Source organism: Haliaeetus leucocephalus, unplaced genomic scaffold, assembly GCF_000737465.1.
Source record: "Haliaeetus leucocephalus isolate CR32 unplaced genomic scaffold, Haliaeetus_leucocephalus-4.0 Scaffold0, whole genome shotgun sequence".
In the NCBI taxonomy this organism is placed as follows: Eukaryota; Metazoa; Chordata; class Aves; order Accipitriformes; family Accipitridae; genus Haliaeetus; species Haliaeetus leucocephalus.
This window is the reverse complement of record NW_010972436.1, coordinates 12,481,007-12,500,280: the sequence shown is the minus strand read 5'-3', so window position 1 is coordinate 12,500,280 and position 19,274 is coordinate 12,481,007. Positions and strand designations below refer to the sequence as shown.

General features: G+C 36.4%; 1 protein-coding gene across 1 annotated transcript in view; it reads left to right on the top strand.

Moving 5' to 3' along the window:
* The window catches only part of ARMC4 (armadillo repeat containing 4), an 88,070-nt gene that overhangs the window by 55,249 nt on the left and 13,547 nt on the right, over nucleotides 1-19,274 (top strand). Inside the window, exons 18-19 of the mRNA XM_010562929.1 lie at nucleotides 5,177-5,365; nucleotides 5,903-6,124. Of these exons, the coding sequence (XP_010561231.1) occupies nucleotides 5,177-5,365; nucleotides 5,903-6,124 (411 nt within the window). The remainder of the gene's footprint in view (nucleotides 1-5,176; nucleotides 5,366-5,902; nucleotides 6,125-19,274) is intronic.

Below are 19,274 nucleotides of genomic sequence, written 5' to 3'. Positions count from 1 at the left end.
ATACCCTTTTTTTTTCCTGCCTAACTTGAGCTGAGTAGCCTTGTTAGGACAACTAAGAAGTAAGGTTTTGTCACAATTGATAAGGGGGGAAGTAAATTACCTAAATTCTCTTAATGCATTTTTCTTTTCTTTCAAGTTGTTTTTTGTATAGCTGTAGCCTAAGATGTTCTCTAAGCTTTTCAAAATACTTGAAGTTTGTTGAATAACCTCATATGTAACATTAAAGAAAGTAAATGTAGTTTAATGGCTCTATTAATAGATTAGAGTTTGCTAAAGTATAAATGTAGTCTCGGGCTGGAAAAGGAACACTCTCCATTTCAAGTTCAATATCAAAATCATGTTATTACCCAATAGTAAACTACCCAGACTTTGAAACAATGCCATTTATATATCTGCAGTGAGCTTTAAGGACTACAGTTATATACAAAAGCTTAACACACACACTAATAGCTGGAAATGACAAACCCTTTGCGTTAAGTCACACAAAAAAAGTTGTGTGTTGATTAATTTAGAAGGTAGAATTTAAAGATTGCATTTTTTTCAATGTGAAAAAAGACTTCTAACAACATGTTATATATGATTTTTCTTCTCTTATGTTACAAAAATAAGTGTAGATGAGAATGCCTGAGAGTATTTGGAAACTAAAATCACAGAAATTACTTTAGACTTTATAGTACGAACAGCTATCTCATCATTAATACAAGTATACTCAAAGAACATAGATTCAAAAGAATTAAATCCAGACTTCCGCAATTACAGGCACAACTTCATACAATTTCTTCTTTAAACATCTTTAAAGTAGGGCAATTGTATATAATAAATACACATCTTTCAGTAAAAAAAAGAAGAGTAGAAATTTACTGTACAAAGCAAGTATGTGGTTTTGCTAAATGATACCAAAACGATTGCATTTATTGTTTAAATTTCTTGGGGGAAAAAAAAAAGATCTTGTACGTAACATAATGGGTTTTAAAGCTCTCGTTTCAGTCCTTTCTGCTCATTGTTCTTCAAATTTCTTGCTGCTTTGCTTTTCTCTTTGTCTTGCACAGACCACCAGACTACACCCACAATCACATTTGGGAAACTTTCCTGACATGTGGTTTCTGCAGTTTCCCTCTGCTTTTCATCACTGGTAGAAGGTTCTGTCCTTGTGTTTAGCTGGTTTCACAGACGATTATTGAAACTCTTTTCTTTTACTTACTGCTGGATTGTTTATATATTATTCCATCAGTTTAATTGGACCGTACTCCTTTACAAAATGTGGAAAGTATAAGCTTGTCAGAAGAGAAATTTAACAAGTAGGGTTGTAATCACCTGGAAAGAAAAAATTTACAGGTAGGAAAATATAAAATTTATGTAGTGGTTCATTAGGATGGGATACAGATTATGTTATCTCTTCATGAAACATCTTTCAAGAACATGAATAATAATACACAGATATCTGAATCATGCAGAAAAGCAGAATCATTTTCCTGTATAGCAGGGCCCCTTTCAAATCTTAGACACTTTACTGTAGAGTTTACCTGTTGAACAGAAGCCTTTCTCACTTGTTGAGCCGATATTTAGACACAAGGTAATGCACACTTCTGTAGTAACTTTAAAGGAATTGAAGTAAATGTAAAATATATCATTTTCTTTCCTTCTTCTGTGTCTGGTCACTTAGCTTTCTAGCCCTCTAATACATATAGGTAAGAAATTTGTGTAGAAACCTTTCTCTGTAACCCATTATCTACCACCTTTGGTCAAATTTTAAGATTTCAAGACAGACATGAAAACTGATACTGAGAAGTATTGTTTTTATCCATGTGATTGTCTGTAGATACATTTACAGTGTGGTATGCATACACTAACAATGACAGAGAAATGTTTATGCTAGCAAGTCCATGGGAAACGCGCTGTAAGCCCACCTCCCTTTACATGCAGCTCACATGGTAATAGAAGTGGTAGACCACTGCCCACCCTTCTCTGTTTCTCTCAGCTGCTTTTCTGAGTCACAAACCTGTCTTGTCCTTCTGCATAAACATTTAGATCCTCTTTTAATTTCTGTTAAGACCTCTGTTATTTGTTCATTCTGGGTTTTTTAGGACTTCAGCACAAAGTTTGCCCTTGGATACTACCCTTTTTCCACATGTTGTGGCTTCTGGTTTTGACCCTCACACTATATAGCTTTAACCTCTCCTTTCCAGTCTCAAGAATTGCACTGCCTGTTCTGGACAATGTTTTGTTCCTGATGGGCCTACCCACTGCTTTTGCTTTCTGTGAGAGGGAAACATCAGTTAAGAGTTCTGTTTGGCATTTAGACCCAGAACTAAAAAGGATGAACTGCACAGCATTTTCTGGAATTTTTATTTACTAAGTCCATGAGCAATTTGATGGATTTTTTTCAGCAAAGCTAACACAATACAATTGGACCCTACTTTGTTCATAAATCAGCCCCCAAAAAGAAATAAATATAATCAAAACCATTCTTGGTCTCAGGGTCACTCCCTAGCCCCAGGAAAGTTCATACTATCCATGTTTGCACTTTCATGAAGTTGTAAGACCTTTCAGCCCAAAAGGGTTTCAGGAGAGTGTCTGGTAATTTTTATTCAAAATTCTCACCTGTTGAAGGAAGCAAATGAAAGTAATTCTACCTGCAGACCTTTCTTTCCATCTCTGCACATTTACTATCACTGAGGTGCACAAGCTAAAATTTCTTGTGCAAAGTTACTGCTAACCATTTGCCCAGTCGCTTTTACTCTCTTTCCATTGTAATAACAGTTTGACACCAGGCCATCCAATGCCACCTGCAGATGTGCCACCATGATGTCACCAAGAATCTGCTCTGACCTATTTTCAATTCCTATTTTCAGTACCCTTTGTGAAGTGTACGATTTGGGCACTAATGGCATACTTTTAGTAAATAGTTCTGTAAAAATAAGGTGACCATCAAAAAATACCTGAAGTTCTTGCCCACAGTGGTTTCTGATCTATATCTATTTCATAGTCAATAGTTCATGTGCTTTTCTTAAGTCTTATGTTTCTACAGAAATCCTTAAGTTAGCCATAATTAAGTCATTCACTAGTTTCTGTATTCATTGGACAAAGAATTTTAAGAGAACCAGTCATCTTTCCAGATCCACATCTGAAAGGTTGAAAATCTAACAGAAAATGTTGGACTGGATTATAGATTGCATAAAGAAGTCCTGATAAAACACAAATATCTATGCTTAGTATAGAGGTCTACTCAACTGAAGTAACTGACGGGCCCATTCAAGTAGAAATGGTGATTTCTTCAGATTACATTGCAACACGTGATATCCTCAGGTCAGGCACTTGGAGTTCCATCCTCCCCTTTGTTAATTATTATGTTTACAGTGAAGTTTCTGAAAATGCTGTTGCATTTTGCACTGTTGTCTTTCAGGCTCTGAATAACTAGGCATCCATTCAAAGAAGTAGACATTTTTCTATTCTGGCATTGTTTCTGTCCACAAGGAAACTGAAAAGAGATTGTCTAAAATAATGTAATCTTACATGGTGGAACATCTTACCAAAGAAAGAGATACGTTTATTTTCAAGCATCTCAGTTTAACTGAGTGCAGCGAATCTTGGTGTACAGCATTGGTCGGTGACTATGTAACTTAAACAGTTAAGAATTTGTGCTTCAACAAAACTTAGATTTATACCCTGTGTGCTTTTTAGGGTACATGAAGTACTGTATGCTGCATGTCACTTTATCAGATACTGTCAGTTCCTCTTTGCTTGAGGCAACCAAATGAATTCCATACCTGTTAGTTCAGTCTGATGGTGCCAAAACTGCTGGTTTCCTCTGTTTTACACATTGACATGTAAACATGTGTTTGATAATTTGAGTTGACTGATAAACACAAGAGTGTGAGAACAGGCAATGCTGTGTCAGACCACAGGTTCACTGACACTATTCTGTTTCTTATACTAGCCCACAAGGGATGCCTAAGGAAAGGTAGAACAGGGCAAATTTGTAGCTGTGGTTCCCCTCCCCAGAATGCTCTCCCACCTTCAAGAAATCTGTGGCTCAGGAACTTTCTCAATCAGAAGGAATACTTTTGTATTGAATAACCCTTAATGTTTTTTGTTGGGTTTTTTTTTCTTCTGTGAATTTGTCTAGTTAATTTCTAACATGTAAACTTCTAACAGCCACTGCAATCCTGCTCCAAGGGCTTCAACATCTTAACTATGCTTTGTTTGAAAATAACTTTGTTTTATTCTGAACATGCTACCTGCTAATTTCATCTGATGCTCCCAGGTTTTCTCCTAGAAGAGAGATCCCTGTGTGCCCTTTCCTTTCTACTCAAGATTCTATACACCTCTACCATACCGCTTCTCGTTTTTCTCTTTTATAGCCTTAAGTGTCCTAGTTGGTTAGTCATTCCTTCTACAGAGCAGTTCCCTACCTTTGATTATTGTTGTTATCTTTCTCTAAACCTTTCCTAATTTTACTATAACTTTTTCAAGATGGAAAAGATGGACCAGATCTGCTTACTGTATTCAAGATCAAGGCACACTGTTTAGTTTTCTACTTCTTTTCTAAGAGCATACTTAATTTTTCCAGAATTGTGTTTGAGTCCTTTAGTCACATTTTGCATTGATTGTTCATACTCTGAGGTGCATCATGGTTCTCCCACAGTTGCTGTCATGACTTGTATAACCTCCTCTCTCAAGTATTCCTGAATACTCATTTGCATTGGTACAAGAAAATAGTATTACCACTCCTTTGTCTTAGCTGTCAGACTTAATGTAGGAAATAGAAGATGCTATGAGAGCCTAAACAGGGGTGTCTTCTGTTGGTTTAGATGCCCTAAGGTATGTGAGGCAACAACCCACTTGGCAAATATGATACAGCAGATAAGGAGGACTTACACCCTTCTGGAGTGACAGCTTGAGGACATAAAGAATACTCTGTGGCATCTAAAGTGACACTAGATACCTTTATTTAGGCATTGAATTTATGCCTAGGTGGTGATGTGTAAAACAGTCTAACTCTTATATGTCAATCAAGAGAGCTCTGAGTTCCAAATTAGCCATATTTCTTGGTGAAGGCAACACAGCAATAGCTGCAGTTTTGAAGAATTATGTCATGGCAATCTTTTTTTTTAACATTTGCATATAAATACTGATTGAATATTTTAAAATAATATTTCTTTTGATTCTCATTTAGGATGCTGGGGAAATGGTTCGATCCTTTGTTGGTGGCTTGGAACTGATAGTCAATTTGCTAAAATCAAAGAATAAAGAAGTTTTAGCAAGTGTATGTGCAGCAATTACAAATATAGCTAAAGATGAAGAAAATTTAGCTGTTATAACAGATCATGGAGTCGTCCCTCTGTTGTCCAAACTAGCAAACACAGTAAGTAACTTCTAAACATACTATACTAAGTATCCGAGTTTCTTATGTCAGACTGCATTATACCCAATGTAGAATCCTTCCTCTATGAGATATATGTTGGACATGAAAACACTCTGTGCCTGGTACTAAAATTGCTTTGGAAGATGAGCTTCATTTTGATAGTCACTGTTGCTGAATATGGCTTTTGAGAGATGCAGCTGCTGTATGAAAAAAGCACAAAGGATTGAGAGAGCAATAAATCTGAACGATGCAGAGAATCTCAATGATGGGGCTATATGTTACATTTTAATGCTAATCTTATCTAATTTCCGGCCAGTCTAAAATCACCTTTGAAATAATACAAAAATTCACAGCACTTTGTACAAAGAGAATAATAAAGGACTACTAGCTCCATGCCTTACAGCTCTCTCCAGCTTTTAATTGTACTGCAGTTAAATTGGGATGCCTTAAAGATGTTTGAGAATACAGTTCTGCTTTCCTATGAAATTTTTATTGTATTATGTTGTCTTTAATTTATTATGTTTTTACCTTCTTCAGAACAATGACAAATTAAGACGTCACTTAGCAGAAGCCATTTCCTACTGTTGCATGTGGGGGAGCAATAGAGTTACCTTTGGAGAGACCAAGGCTGTAGCTCCTTTAGTGCGTTACTTGAAGTCAAGTGATCCATTAGTTCATAGAGCTACAGCTCAGGCTTTATATCAACTTTCAGAGGATCCCAACAACTGTATCACCATGCATGAAAATGGAGTGGTGAAGGTGAGGTGGAAGGTTTTTCTTATCTGGAGTTCAAATTATTGAAGGGGTTTGGCATGGTCAAAAGAAGAGATGTTTCATTTGAAATAGTTCTTGAATACTGCTGTGTACCTCAAATTTTCTGAATTTTATCCGAAAAATGTTTGCTTAAGTAGTGCATTAGGAACAGTATTTCAGTACTAGAGATTTTACAGCTAGGTGGTTGTTAGGAATGGAAATATAATGTGGACATTCACCACTCGACTACTTGACTTGACTCTCACCTAGGCTGGTAGTGATGTCACATCAGCATTTTGTCATTTTCAAGTGACTTTTGCGAAAGAAGTTGGGTTATCTTAATGGATAGTTGCCTAGTATAGCAGAAAGTCACCTAGGAACTGCATGTAACTGGATTTGGGGACAAATTAAGATAGAATAATACAAACACTTAGTTTACCTGGAGCTGTTTCAGTGAATTCTGCATTTACTTATAAAAATTCTTATTTTAGGAGTTAAGTATGAGCACATTCTGAAAAGACCTTACTCTAGAAAGAATTTTTCTCTCAAAAAGATTTTTTTAGCAAAGTTTTATCTCACTAGTTGAAGCCAGTATAGTTATTCCTTTGGCACAGGAGAGATAAGGCTTATGGCGTTAGAGATGGCGATTGGAGGAGCTCTCAATTTTCATAAATTTCCTGAAAGATTCACTGTTTGCAGACTTTTCATTTTACTTCATGTTCAGGTAAATGTATTGAAAGTAAGAGTTGACTTATGATGTAATGTTACTGTTAATATTGAATTTATGCCTGCACTAATGATTGTGCACTTTATTGTAAGCAGTTTCAATTCTGGCACAGTCTAATGGTCCTGCATTATCATACATATATCTGTAGTTGGCTATATCTGTAGCTGGGTTAAAAAGATCCATTGGTCAAAAATGTTTAACGACTCAGTTTAAATACCAGTACTTGAACTGACTGAGATCTAAGCTGCCCTTTCGGTGCTGGAAAATAATGTTTTCCCATCACAGTTGCATTATACTGGCTGCCCAGCACAGGCGAATATATACTGCACTACAGCTCAATTTGAAACTAGTGTCTGATGACTTTCTAATGTTGCTTATCTTTCCATTCAACTGACACAACCCATTTTCTGCCCTCCTATTATCTGTTGTTTTCATTCATTTTATTATGCAGGTTTTAGGTTTTATAAGTTGTAGCACACTGATCGTACTGTATAAAGCCGATTCTGATGATATACTTTTGTAATAATTCCATCTCGGTCTAGGTTAATCTTTATTTTTCAGTCCCAGTTAAAATATTTAGACTAATTAAAAACATTTATTTGCACTTGCAGATAGATAGGGATGTACAGGTGCTAATTTTTTTTATTATTCACATTATTCTGGAATGACTATAATATGTTAAGGGAGAGAAAAGACAACTGATAAAAGGAAGAGCGAAACTACAGAATAAAGCAACTTGTGTCATGTTTGTTGCATCTAAACTTTTTTCGAGGGTGCACTTCTTTTCTTGTGTACCAGAAACTTGTATTTTTGTAATGCAATGGACAAGTGTTTGGAAGTGGGTTTGTATGTGGGTCCATCACGTATGAGAGGATATGTGACCAATTCTCATTGCGTGTGCCAGCACACACATGTATTTTTATCATATAAGCAGATATGCATTAGTAATATGACAGGAAGCAGCTGCATTTGGTCTGTGTTGAGACTAACAGCCAGGGTAGCAGTTCTGCTGAAAGGGACCTGGAGAGTAGGTTCAGCAAGCTGAACATGAGGCAATAGGGTGCCCTGGGAGTGATGAAGGCTAACAGGATCCTGGGCTGTGTTAGCGGGAGCACAGCCAGTAGGTCGGGGGGACGACTTAGCACTTACTAAATCACATCAGGAGTACTATGTTCAGTTTGGGCTCCAAGTCCAGTGGATGGCCACAAAGATGGTTGGGGACTGAAGCCCATGACTTGTGAGGGAACTGAGCTTGTCTAGCTTTGAGAAAGAAGGCCTTTGGGCAGCGGTGTCTAATAGCAGCCTGCCAGTGTCTAAGAGAAATTTATCAAGGCGACAAAGGCAGGCTCTTTACTGCAGCGCATGGTAGGAGGACAAGAGACAACGGTCATAAATTGAATCTGATGTGTTCCATCTAGACATAAGGAAAAAAATTCTACTGTGAGAGTAATGAACTCTGGGGAACAGTTCCCCAGAGAGGCTGTGGAATCTCCATCAAAAGGAATTTAGACCTGACTTGACAAAGCCATCAGCAACTGGTCTGAATTCTGTGTTGACCCTGCTTTGACTAGGAGGTTGGACTAGATGACCTCCTGAGATACCTTCCAACCCAAATGATTCTGTGATTCGGATCATCTGATTTATGTCAGATGGAAAATAATGAAAATAATAGAAAATATGGAAAATAATAATTGATCTTTGCAAACCACTTTTGCACTATCTTTTGATAATTAAGCAGTATTCTCCAGCTTCTCAATGGACTTTATTGAGCCATACTCATGGCATATTCAATTAGGGAAAACAGCCATAGATGTGATAATCAGCTTTCCCATTCAGTATGCAGAAACAGTCACCCTGTCTAATGTGGCAGAAACCTTCTTCACTGTACTTAGTCAGATGGATATCTCAAAAGAAATACTGTCAGAGGAACAGATTTAGTCACTCTGTTGTTTAGATACTTAGGGAGATGTGTAAGATAAAGTGTCTGAATTACACTCTGTATCATTCAGAAATGAAATATTCATTCCATGAACAGAAAATTCACTTGAATTTTAGGTCAGGGCTACAAATGTATGTGACTGAGAGATGCAGTGGTATCCCACATATCTTGAAGTATTTCAAAATTCCATGAGGTTTGACTAATCCTCCTCTGTAGTTCACAAGATCTCAGTTTTTTGGGGGAAAGCAATCTGACTGCAAACTAAACTTGTTCTGTAATGAATCTTTAAAATACAGCCAAACGTGATCAAGAATTAAGACGTTAAAGAGCATTAAGATAAAAACATCTGTAACTGCACATTGCCATGAAGGACCTGGAATAATTCTTCATACCTGCTAAGTATCACAATATGCAAAAGTCTTGGGAAGGATTTTTGGAAGTGATGCAGAATATCAGTGATATCACCTCTAACCTTAAAAGGCTGCACTGTTGATTCATGCCATAAGCTGTTCAGTTTGGTAGACTGGAATCTCTTCATAGCCAGGAGGTGACTGTGAACCAAATACATAGCCAGGAAAAAAACCCATTATGATTCCTTACTGCTTATTTTTCTTACTGGCAGTAAAAAATGAAACATCCTTGGAAGACAGTAATTTACCTGAAGGAGTAGTTCTTGCTAGTCCCCCCAAAAGCAAATATAATGGAAGTTTGGCACAGTGTGTTTTCGGATAAACTAAATCAAACTAGTCAAATGGTTGATATCATCCATACCAAAGACTATCAGCCAATGCACAGTCAAATGTACTGAACAAGTGTAAATCTTTAAGAAGACATCCGTCTAGCTCTTCAAGTAAGCTGTCTTCTGTTCAGTGTCCTACTGAAGTCAGTGTATATAGTGTAGAATCTGAAGTCCTAGAGTCACCCAGCAAATGTGTAACAATGAGGTGTAACAATTTACAATTGTAAATTGAGCCTTGAAAACAAGTTTAATACTTCTATAAGATATTAATTATTTTAAGAAATCAATCCAGCTGAAGAAATTCTTTAAACGCATCCTGTAATTAGTGCTAAGAGCTACAAATAGGTAGGTAAGCATGGAATTATCTTATTCAACACCTGCAAATATTTCATTTTTCTGTGTGCTTGTTTTCAATTACATTCAAGTAAACATTCATGGAAGTGCTTAATTACCAATGCTGCAGACATTTAATCTGGAGAATATGAAAGTAATTCTATCTGAACAAATAAAAACATTCTTCACAAATAATATTTCTGTATTTTTAATTATCCAGATATTTTAAAATAGCATTTTTTCTAACATAGTAAGTATAAATGGAGCTGTTGTTAAAGCTTCATTCCTTTAAGTCTTTAAGAAATGCTTAACACAAGGCAAACTGATAAAATGGGTAAGTCTAAAAAGTAGGACCCTGGAGCAGTTCCCAGCTCTTATGTCCAAGTGCATAGGCTGGCCACATACTGATTACACATTAGGACTAAACCTGGATGCATACATTCTGGTCTGTGTCAAAAAAAAAATGCAGATTTAGAACTCTAACCACAATATGTATGAATAATTGGGCATCAGGACTGTAGGGCATATTGCAAAATGCATTTGCCTTTCAACTAGGATATAGCCAGGGAGAATGCAATACTAGTGTATGTGTTGAAGTTAACATGGCTCAGAGATCCATGTTAATAAACCATGAAAAACTTGCTCTCCCTAGGCCATAAAGTGACAAAACTGCAGTGAGAGGTCATCAGAGCTAGCTCGCTCGAGCTACCTTGAGCCTTCTTAACTGTCTAGGTTTGGTAGCACGGAGCTCAGTGTCAGATGATTCGCCTTATTCTAGTACTATGACTGCAGTATAGGCGTACCCATTTTTTAAAAAGTGTGTAGTTTGGTTTTCCCCCTACTTTTCAGGGAATGGTATTCTCCCACCCACAAGAGGACAATACGTATGGTCATCTAGAGTTTCTTACCCTAAATAAAGCCTGGTTTAATTAGCAGTTATCCTGCTGTGATGTTTCCAATCACTTTCTAATGCTTATATATTGTGTTATACCTAGAATGGCAAAGCAGCAAAGCAAAGTAAAACAACAGATAGGCCTTTTTGGAGGATATATCAGACCAGTGAGACATAGTGCTTCCTATCCAGTGAGGATGCCCATATAATAAGTGAAGCATGGTGGACAGTCTGAGAAAATATGTTCTGTTGGACCTATGACAGTTTCTCCAGATGTGCTAGTCCAAGTGCTTTTGTTCTGTATTGCCCAGAGCTGAGCAGATCATGAAGCAAATCAACATGCACACCATGACAGCTCAGGGCACAGCTGGCCAATCCACCAACGCTTATGAGCTTGACTTCTATGCTGGCACTGTTGGAATTACCATCAAGAATCAATTACTGGAGTTTCAGAAAGTCTAAAGAGGCATTCCCAGGCAGCAAGGAGAGTGGGTGGAGGAGATTTAGTTGCTCAAATGCAAGAGTCAGTAGAGTGCTGAACCTTGCCTGGTCTATTCAGTAGGTCTGCCCAGCACAGGTGAGACAGAAGTTGCAGCACTGTGTCTGTGCTATTGGGTATCTTTGCACTGTACTTCCCAGTGATGACAGAATGTCCGGGTGTTTTCATTCTTCTAGCCTCACCAGTGAATAGCTGACTGAAAGCATACTTTGTATTTATGTAGAGGTCGTTATGTACAGATTTTTCCAGGACCAATCATATTTTTGCTTCTGGAAAATTTGTCTGGGTTCCTTTGATATGTTTTCATCCTTTTACCAGATATCTGGTGTTTCAGTAATCATGCCGAGTTGGATTAATGTCACAGCTGCTGTAGTTCTGACTAGGTTGCAATACGTGCATAATCCCAGGTGTTCTTCAGCACATGTTCATGTGCTGTGTTCACATGCACAGAAAGTCTGATGCTTCAGGGAAACATTTGCTCTGCGTGAATGACATAGTTGCTGAGTGCTTGAACAGTTGGTCAGAGACTCTCTCAAAGCATCAGACTTTCTGACCATTCACTACGCAATGTGTATATACATGTTTCTGCCCAGGAAACCAGGAATAAAAATATATAGGGAAAGTAATTTCAGCCAGATTCTCATATTTCACATTTTGCAACTGCTGCAAACAGTATTTGCTAATCACAAAACAACAGGTATATGCACACAGTTGTGAGAGAAAACCAGTGTTCCAAGTTTTCACCTATTTGTTACTGCACTGAAAATGTGTTCAGTTTTCTCAAGCAAGACTATGTGACAAAAAGGTTGAGAAATACTGGTGTATGTCAGCTGCCATGTGAAATTCTGAGTAAACCAACAGGGTGATTTTGGAGGAAGTTTAGAAAGGCAGTTTATGAAGTTTTTCTTTTATGTTCAGTTCCACACTCAATATTCTTGTGACTGGGAATGGAACAATGGTTATGACCTGTGACAGATGAATCAATGCTTTCTTTCTACCAAACACCAGAAAATATTTCCTCTTTCTGAAGTAAAAATTCATGGCTGGGCTGGAAAAGAGATTTGTATTTTCAAAGACCCGGTAATGACATGTGGGACACTAGAAAGCAGGAGAAATTTTTAGATGTCAGACTAAGGAACAGGCATCAACCTGAATTCAGGATTGGAGATAGCTGTCCACAAACCAAGGGAGAAGAGAAATCCAGTGGGGGATTGGCAGTTTATAGCCAAGATAAGCAGCATTACCAGGCAACGTTCTTCACACTTGGAGTCTGTCACAATTAGAGGGAAGAGAAATAGGAAAAGTCACAGACAACTGGAAGTATCCAGCCATTACCACATTCTTCATGGAAACAGCAGAAAATCTCCCTTAAAATGTAGCTGTTGCAAAGGAACAAAGATGTCTATATACTTGACTGCTGCTAAAACCTTAGAACAGTCAAGCTTGTTCATGAAAAGATCTCCAACTGTCTACTAAAGAGTACACGTTTTTTAATAGGGATGCTCTTTTAAGATGGATTGTGGAAAGACTGTTCTACGAGGCACAGGCAGATGAGGAAAGTGCAACTACTTTAGTAGTAAAAAGATGAGTCTAAACATGTTTTAAAGGAAGAATTCAAGTCATCTGAAGATCCTGAAAGAATATTTAAATCATTGTCCTAGAGACCATGTCACCATGTCAAATTAATACAATGCTTCTCTGTGTTACAGTCACACTTTTTCTTGGTTATGTTGGCAAGCTGTAGATTGGGATATGCTTCTGAAGTGAGTGAGTGAGGATGGTGGTGTGTATAGGCACTTATGAAACTGCTCATAATATACCTTCTAAAAGACTTCAGATATTTGGAAAGATTCAAAGTATATACAAGTGAAAAACATGTAACTGATTATTCCTGGTCATTCTCACTTTGCAAATGAAGAAAGATAAAAAGGAATCTATTGTGGAAGTTAACTTCTGCTATTGTGGAATTTCTGAGTTTGTAAGTGACGTAAAGGATTTGGTTTTGTGGAATATCATTATTATTTCTGTGTAAGGAAGGCCTAGGAAGTTTAAATGGCCTCATCACCTACAGGGTTGAGGCCAGTCTTTTAGGCTAATGAGACGTCTGAGGAGATTGTTAAAGTAATGAAAAAAAAAGTAAGAACAAGGGAAAATAAGCACCCAAAATAGGTTGTGGAAGAACAAAATTCATCAAAGTCATAATTCACCTTAACTTTAAATGTTTACATTGTGGACATGCCCATCTGAAATAGTCACCCAAATTCTTATAATAGTCAAGGAAGAGGAACAGATTCTTTACTGTGTTTCATCTCTCCTCATTTTGACATGTATGCAAAGATAAGGCACCTCAGTCTCTACTGGCAGTATTTTCTGGTCTCCTTTGGCTATAATGGCAGTGCAGGTTTAAAGTTCAGATCTGCACATCTACACAGTAGGTATCTGTGTTTAATGAGGTGAATCCCATCCCAAGGCAGTGGAGAGCTTGTTTAAATGAATATGCAGTCCAGATCATTATTAGACAGGAATGACATAATTCTGAACAATAATGCAATAAGAAAGAGCTATTAAAAAAAATTAATTTATTCTTTTCCTAGAAAATACAGATGAGATGCATTTATATGCTATGATGGTGATGAAACACTTATCTGCTCAGCAGTAACTGAAGCACACTTTCAACGTGATCTAATAAAGCCACATGTTTTAAATTAGTGGATCTAACTAACTTGAATCCAGGGATTTTGAAAGATCTTTGGAGTATTAAGGATGGATTCCTTTCATCTAACTTTGACCACTTTTAGGTATGAAGTTTAAAGTAGTCTAAACTAAGACACTTTCTGTAGTCAATGGAAAGAAAGAGAGGCACCTGCAGAGTTGTCCTAGCTGAAGACAGATGCCCAAGATATCTGGAAGGAATAGACTCATGAAAGTGCCTAGTTTTCTCCACGGAGTATGGAAAGGACCTAGGTGACTAGCTCAGACTAAACAGCTAGCTTTCAGACAGCTGAATTTAAATTAATATCCTCCTGAATGTTGATTTTCAACAAGCTTGCGGTACAGGGGAAGTTGCAGGACTGGAAGAAAGGTAATGTGCCAATATTTAAGAAGCCTAAATAAGATTATAGTCCAGTAACCTGGACACTATTCTCATTTTAAATAATCATAGGTACATACGTTATAATACTAGAAGGAATCGTTTTAATGATCTAGTCTGACTAGCCTCACTCATAGAAACCAGAGACATTGCTTCAATTTATTTCTGTTTGAAATAAAGTATATCTTTTAGAAAAACACTGACTCTTTACTTAAAAAATTCCAGCAATGGAAAATCCACTAGAGCCATCATAACTTGTTCCAGTAGTTAAATACCTTCCCCATAAAAACATTTGCACCTTATTTGTAGCTTAAGGTTTGTCTAGCTTTATCTTATGCTATGTTTCTTAACGTTTTATCTTACTACATGTATGATACTGTTGCTTGGTAAACTGAAAAGCTTTACATAACTTCTGTTCTCACATACATTCTTATTGAGTAAGATCAAATTACCTGTCACACTGTTATCTTTTTAATTAGCTAAGCAAGTGTAATCTCTGATGGAATTTCTATCTTTTTAATTCTTTCATTATATTTGTGTGTCAGTTCTGAATTTTTTATTTTTGAACTTCCTTTTTGGACTGAATTTCAACATAATTCAGAACAGAATTCAGTATTTCAGTAATATCTATATGAATACTTAAAACAGGTAAAATAACTTCCCTGTTTCTATGTAAGCTCTGTTTGAACATCAGAGATTTTCATTACTCTGTTTGGCCACAGTATTGCCCTCAAAGTTCATATTTGGCCAATTGTCTACTTTGATTTCCATGTCTTTTGGAAACTGTTCCCCAGGTTAGGCCTTCGCATGCTGTAATGTTGGCCTTCATGCATAGGAGTAAAAATTAGGTAATATTGTTAATGTAGATCACCAGTGAATTTAGACCTTATGATATAAGTTGATTTGTTTTTTTCAGGAGATTAAATCAGATTTTAGTTGTCAGTACACTTTATAAATGTCAGATGAGTTAGCTCTCATTTTTGTAAGAATAATTCACAATTTAAAAGCAGCCACAAAATGTATTCAAGCATTTTATTGTTTTAGAGAGGAAAATTTTAAGAGACCAACACACTGACTCTTCTTGTAATGCCTTTAAAACAAAATATTGCCTTTCCACAATGGAAGACTCCAGGTTTGGCAAAGATAACACCCATTAGAAAACTGAAGGAGTTCACTGGCTGAGAAAGTGGTAAATACTTTTGAATTATGTAGACACAAACAGATTAAGGCCTGTGAAAAGAATACCAGTGGCTTTGATTGTGAAGTATGAAGCTAAAAAACGCCTGTTCTGCTTGCCAATGAAATTCAACATTTGCAAGTACCTAATCAGATAGTACATAAATATTCTAAAACATTTAGGGAAATCTTCCCAGTGAGGTAATTTCCAGTATCTCATATGAGGATCTCTTGATGTTTTGACTTAAAGTTTGTGCTTGAATTCTGAACTAATTAAATAATAAATGGTAAAGGTATTAATTTTTCTATTTATTCATTTATTTCTGTGTACTGTGATGATGCTTAAAGCCATTGATCACAGATAAGTAGTTCACTTTGCTAGGGAGTGATGTATACCTACATAAGAAGAAGATGACCCCAGAAAACTTTCAAATTTAAATGTAACACGAAACAAGGTGGAGGTGAACAAACAGATAGGAATGGAGTGGTAGAAAAAATGTATAAAAGTATTTGTATTGGTCATATGTGATAGTTCAAGCAAACCAAGATACAATTACTGCTAATTCATAGCTGCAACTCAATTATCATAAGTAAAACAAAAATACCAAACGCTGACTGTTAAGCTTTTTGTGAAAACCGAGGACCACTGTATAGTAGCCAGTCACCCAGACTTTAAGGCACTTATACTGTCTGGGAACTGTAACTGGTGCTGTTGGCAGTTTTTGCATGTGTGTGTCTGTGCTGAAGACTACACGAAGTCAGAGTAAATTAGCCTCTGTTGAGCTCTACATTATTCTGAGCTACTTTTATTATCCAAACAAGTTTATTTAAAGGTACTGTGACTGTGCTGCACTATGAACAAGTCCATTTTCTCCTCTTATTCCATTGTACATACAGAACAATTATTTTGGGGCTAGACAATCCATTAACTTAATGATTACAGTACCTGTCTGAAATGCAGAAGATCAGACTTTCCATTCATGTTCTGACATTTTTTAATATTGAAAGTGTTTATCTAACCTACAAGTGCAGAGAACTGATCTTTAGCCTTACTCTGTGGTCTGTTTTATTGAATTATTTGCACAACATGGAAGTGCTCTGTTTACTTACTATTACAAAATATTAATAGATGCCTTCTAGAATATCAGTTGTTGTAGCTTATAGGAACTTCATCAGGGATGCTGAAAACCTAATTTCAAGTGCTTGGTACAATAAGGCAGAGCAAAGCAGAGACTCGTGCTCCTAAGAATGGGACTTGATTTGTATGTTCATACATCTGTATTTTTTTAATTAATCCATCAGATTTGTTCCTGTCTTCTCATCAGACTATAACCTCAAGAGATGCATGAGGTTTTTTTCAGTTTGGGTTTTTTGGGTTGGGTTGGGGTTTTTTTTTGGCAAAGAAGGTGTAACAGCTATAATGTATTTTCTGAATTCTGTGATGAATTAATAAGAGGTATTTGTGCTTTTTAAGTTCTGTTCTTAGTAGTAGAAAGGTTAATCACATGTAGGCTCTTCCATTCCCTTGTAATAATTTATGATACAAAAACAGTTGGTTTAACCATGATTTATGGAAGTTATTGTGAAATGTAGATTTAATATTTGGAGAGTTCTTTTATACTTTGTTATAATGACTGTATTAAAAAATACATTTTGTGTATTTTATTGTGCAGAGCTTCCACAATATTGGTCGTTGTTTGCTAAAGTCATAAATCTATACAAGAAGTTTTGGCTAACCATTTTAAGTGAGAAGACTTTCATAAGACCATCTCTGTGAAATAAACAGATATGAATTACAAAATATGGAAGGCAATTACTAGTAATTTCTACCGAAAACATTCTAAAAACAACTTTTTGCCACAAACCATATATATAAAGTTTAGAAAGTAAAACACAAAAGTCCTAGCACCTACTTCTTTAGGAGTACTTGGATATGGGGTTGATTGGTTTTTGTGGGAGGCCTTTGGTGAGAACACTGAATACAGAATATAGAGTTTTATGCTATGAAGCAAGGTTTAAGATCTTTATAAATCAATATAAAATATTTCATATAATGTCTATGCAATAATATTATTGGGGTACAATAGTATGTATTTGCATATTTACATATTTGTATTTTTATTTTAAGTTTAGAAGAACCCACTTTCTAACTGTCATGGTTGGCTCTATTCAGGCTCCAAAGTTCAGGCTGGAGATACAGCGAGTTTGGCACATACTCCAAGCTGATGCCTGTTGCTTCTTATAAATCAGTTGTTACAGTTCTTGGATGTCAAGAAAGAGGGCACTAGATGGCAAAATTTCTGCATGTCTGTTGTCTACAGAAAGTATGCGCAATCCCTTCACCCACAAATCTATTGATCACACTTTAAAATTTCAGATATAAGAGGTTCCATAAACTAAGTCCAATACTGCCATATTTTGTTTCATTTCAGAAGGATTAATGAAATTTTTCAATGTTGCACCACTGCAATTTCTATTGTGTTAGCAACTGCCAGGTGTGAACATTTTCCTTACAGTTTTCAGCTCCAGGAAACAGAAACCAGTAAGCCTTTACCTTCCTAAGCAAAATTTCACCATTCATAAAGTAGGGGTACTTTCATGAAAAACATTTTGCTTTTGCACCATTGCCAAAGGTAGTGAAGTTTGTCTTCAGTGTAGATTAAGCCTCAGACATTAGATTATTTCTCAAAATTTCATGTTACTAAAGTTTATGATACGTAGCAAGTGTTCTGTTAAAATCTGGCTGATGCCGGATGGGAAAAAACAGCAGCCTAAGGGAGATCAGCTTATCTTTGCCCAAACTCTGTGCTTCAGGAGACCTCTAATTTAGTAACGTTTGGATAACAAACCTAGAGGCTGGCATAAAGCTCCTCTTGGCACATTTTAAACATCTTTTAGTCTTATAAAAAGAAGCTTGTCCCACTAAGCTGTAGGTTTGTTGGAGCTGTTTAACAGTAGCTGTGCCCTGCAGCTCTTTTAGTGATAAATGAGCCGCTTCAAATAAGTGCAACTGCAGCCAACTGTGCAGAAGGAATCATTAAAAAAAAAAATTAAATAGACATTTTTGAAGCTTAAAAATGCACAAACAAAGTATGTTAAACCAAAAATATATGCTGCTCCTTTTAATGGAAAAGATTGCTACTGGCTCAGTCTGCCAGCTTCAGTAGGTGTGCCAAAAAGCCAAGGAATCTGGCAGAGGCCATAGATAGCAGTTCCATCTTTCATCTATATTTCTTTTCTGTATTTATCTTGCTTTAGAAAATGCAGAGAATGTCTTTTCCTTCCGACTTGGCACTATTTCCAAACCACAGAAATACACAGAGCAGCTTCTTGCAATTGTTTAGCTCCCTGCACCAGTCTTGTCCTTGTGACTATGGAAATGTTTCTTTCTAATTTGGCAATAGTAAGAAAGAATAATATTAAAATATTTTTATGTTTATGGAATAATATTTTAGCTAAATTGTCAGATATTAAAATTAGTTTTCTTAATGGAGAGATACTGGGCTTAATGCACGAGGGCAGAATGCCAGGTAACTATTTTTGGCATTCAGGTGATTGAAAATAGTTTCCTTGTATGTAAGGAGCTATTCAAAGGAGCTTAACATAAGGAATAACAAGAACAATATACATATATATGCACACATATACGCATACATATACATATGTATACGTATGTGTAAATAGAGGCTGAATTGTCACTCAGGAGTCCTTAATGTACTGAATTATGCATTCATTGTTGTCATCTATGAAAACTTTTTCT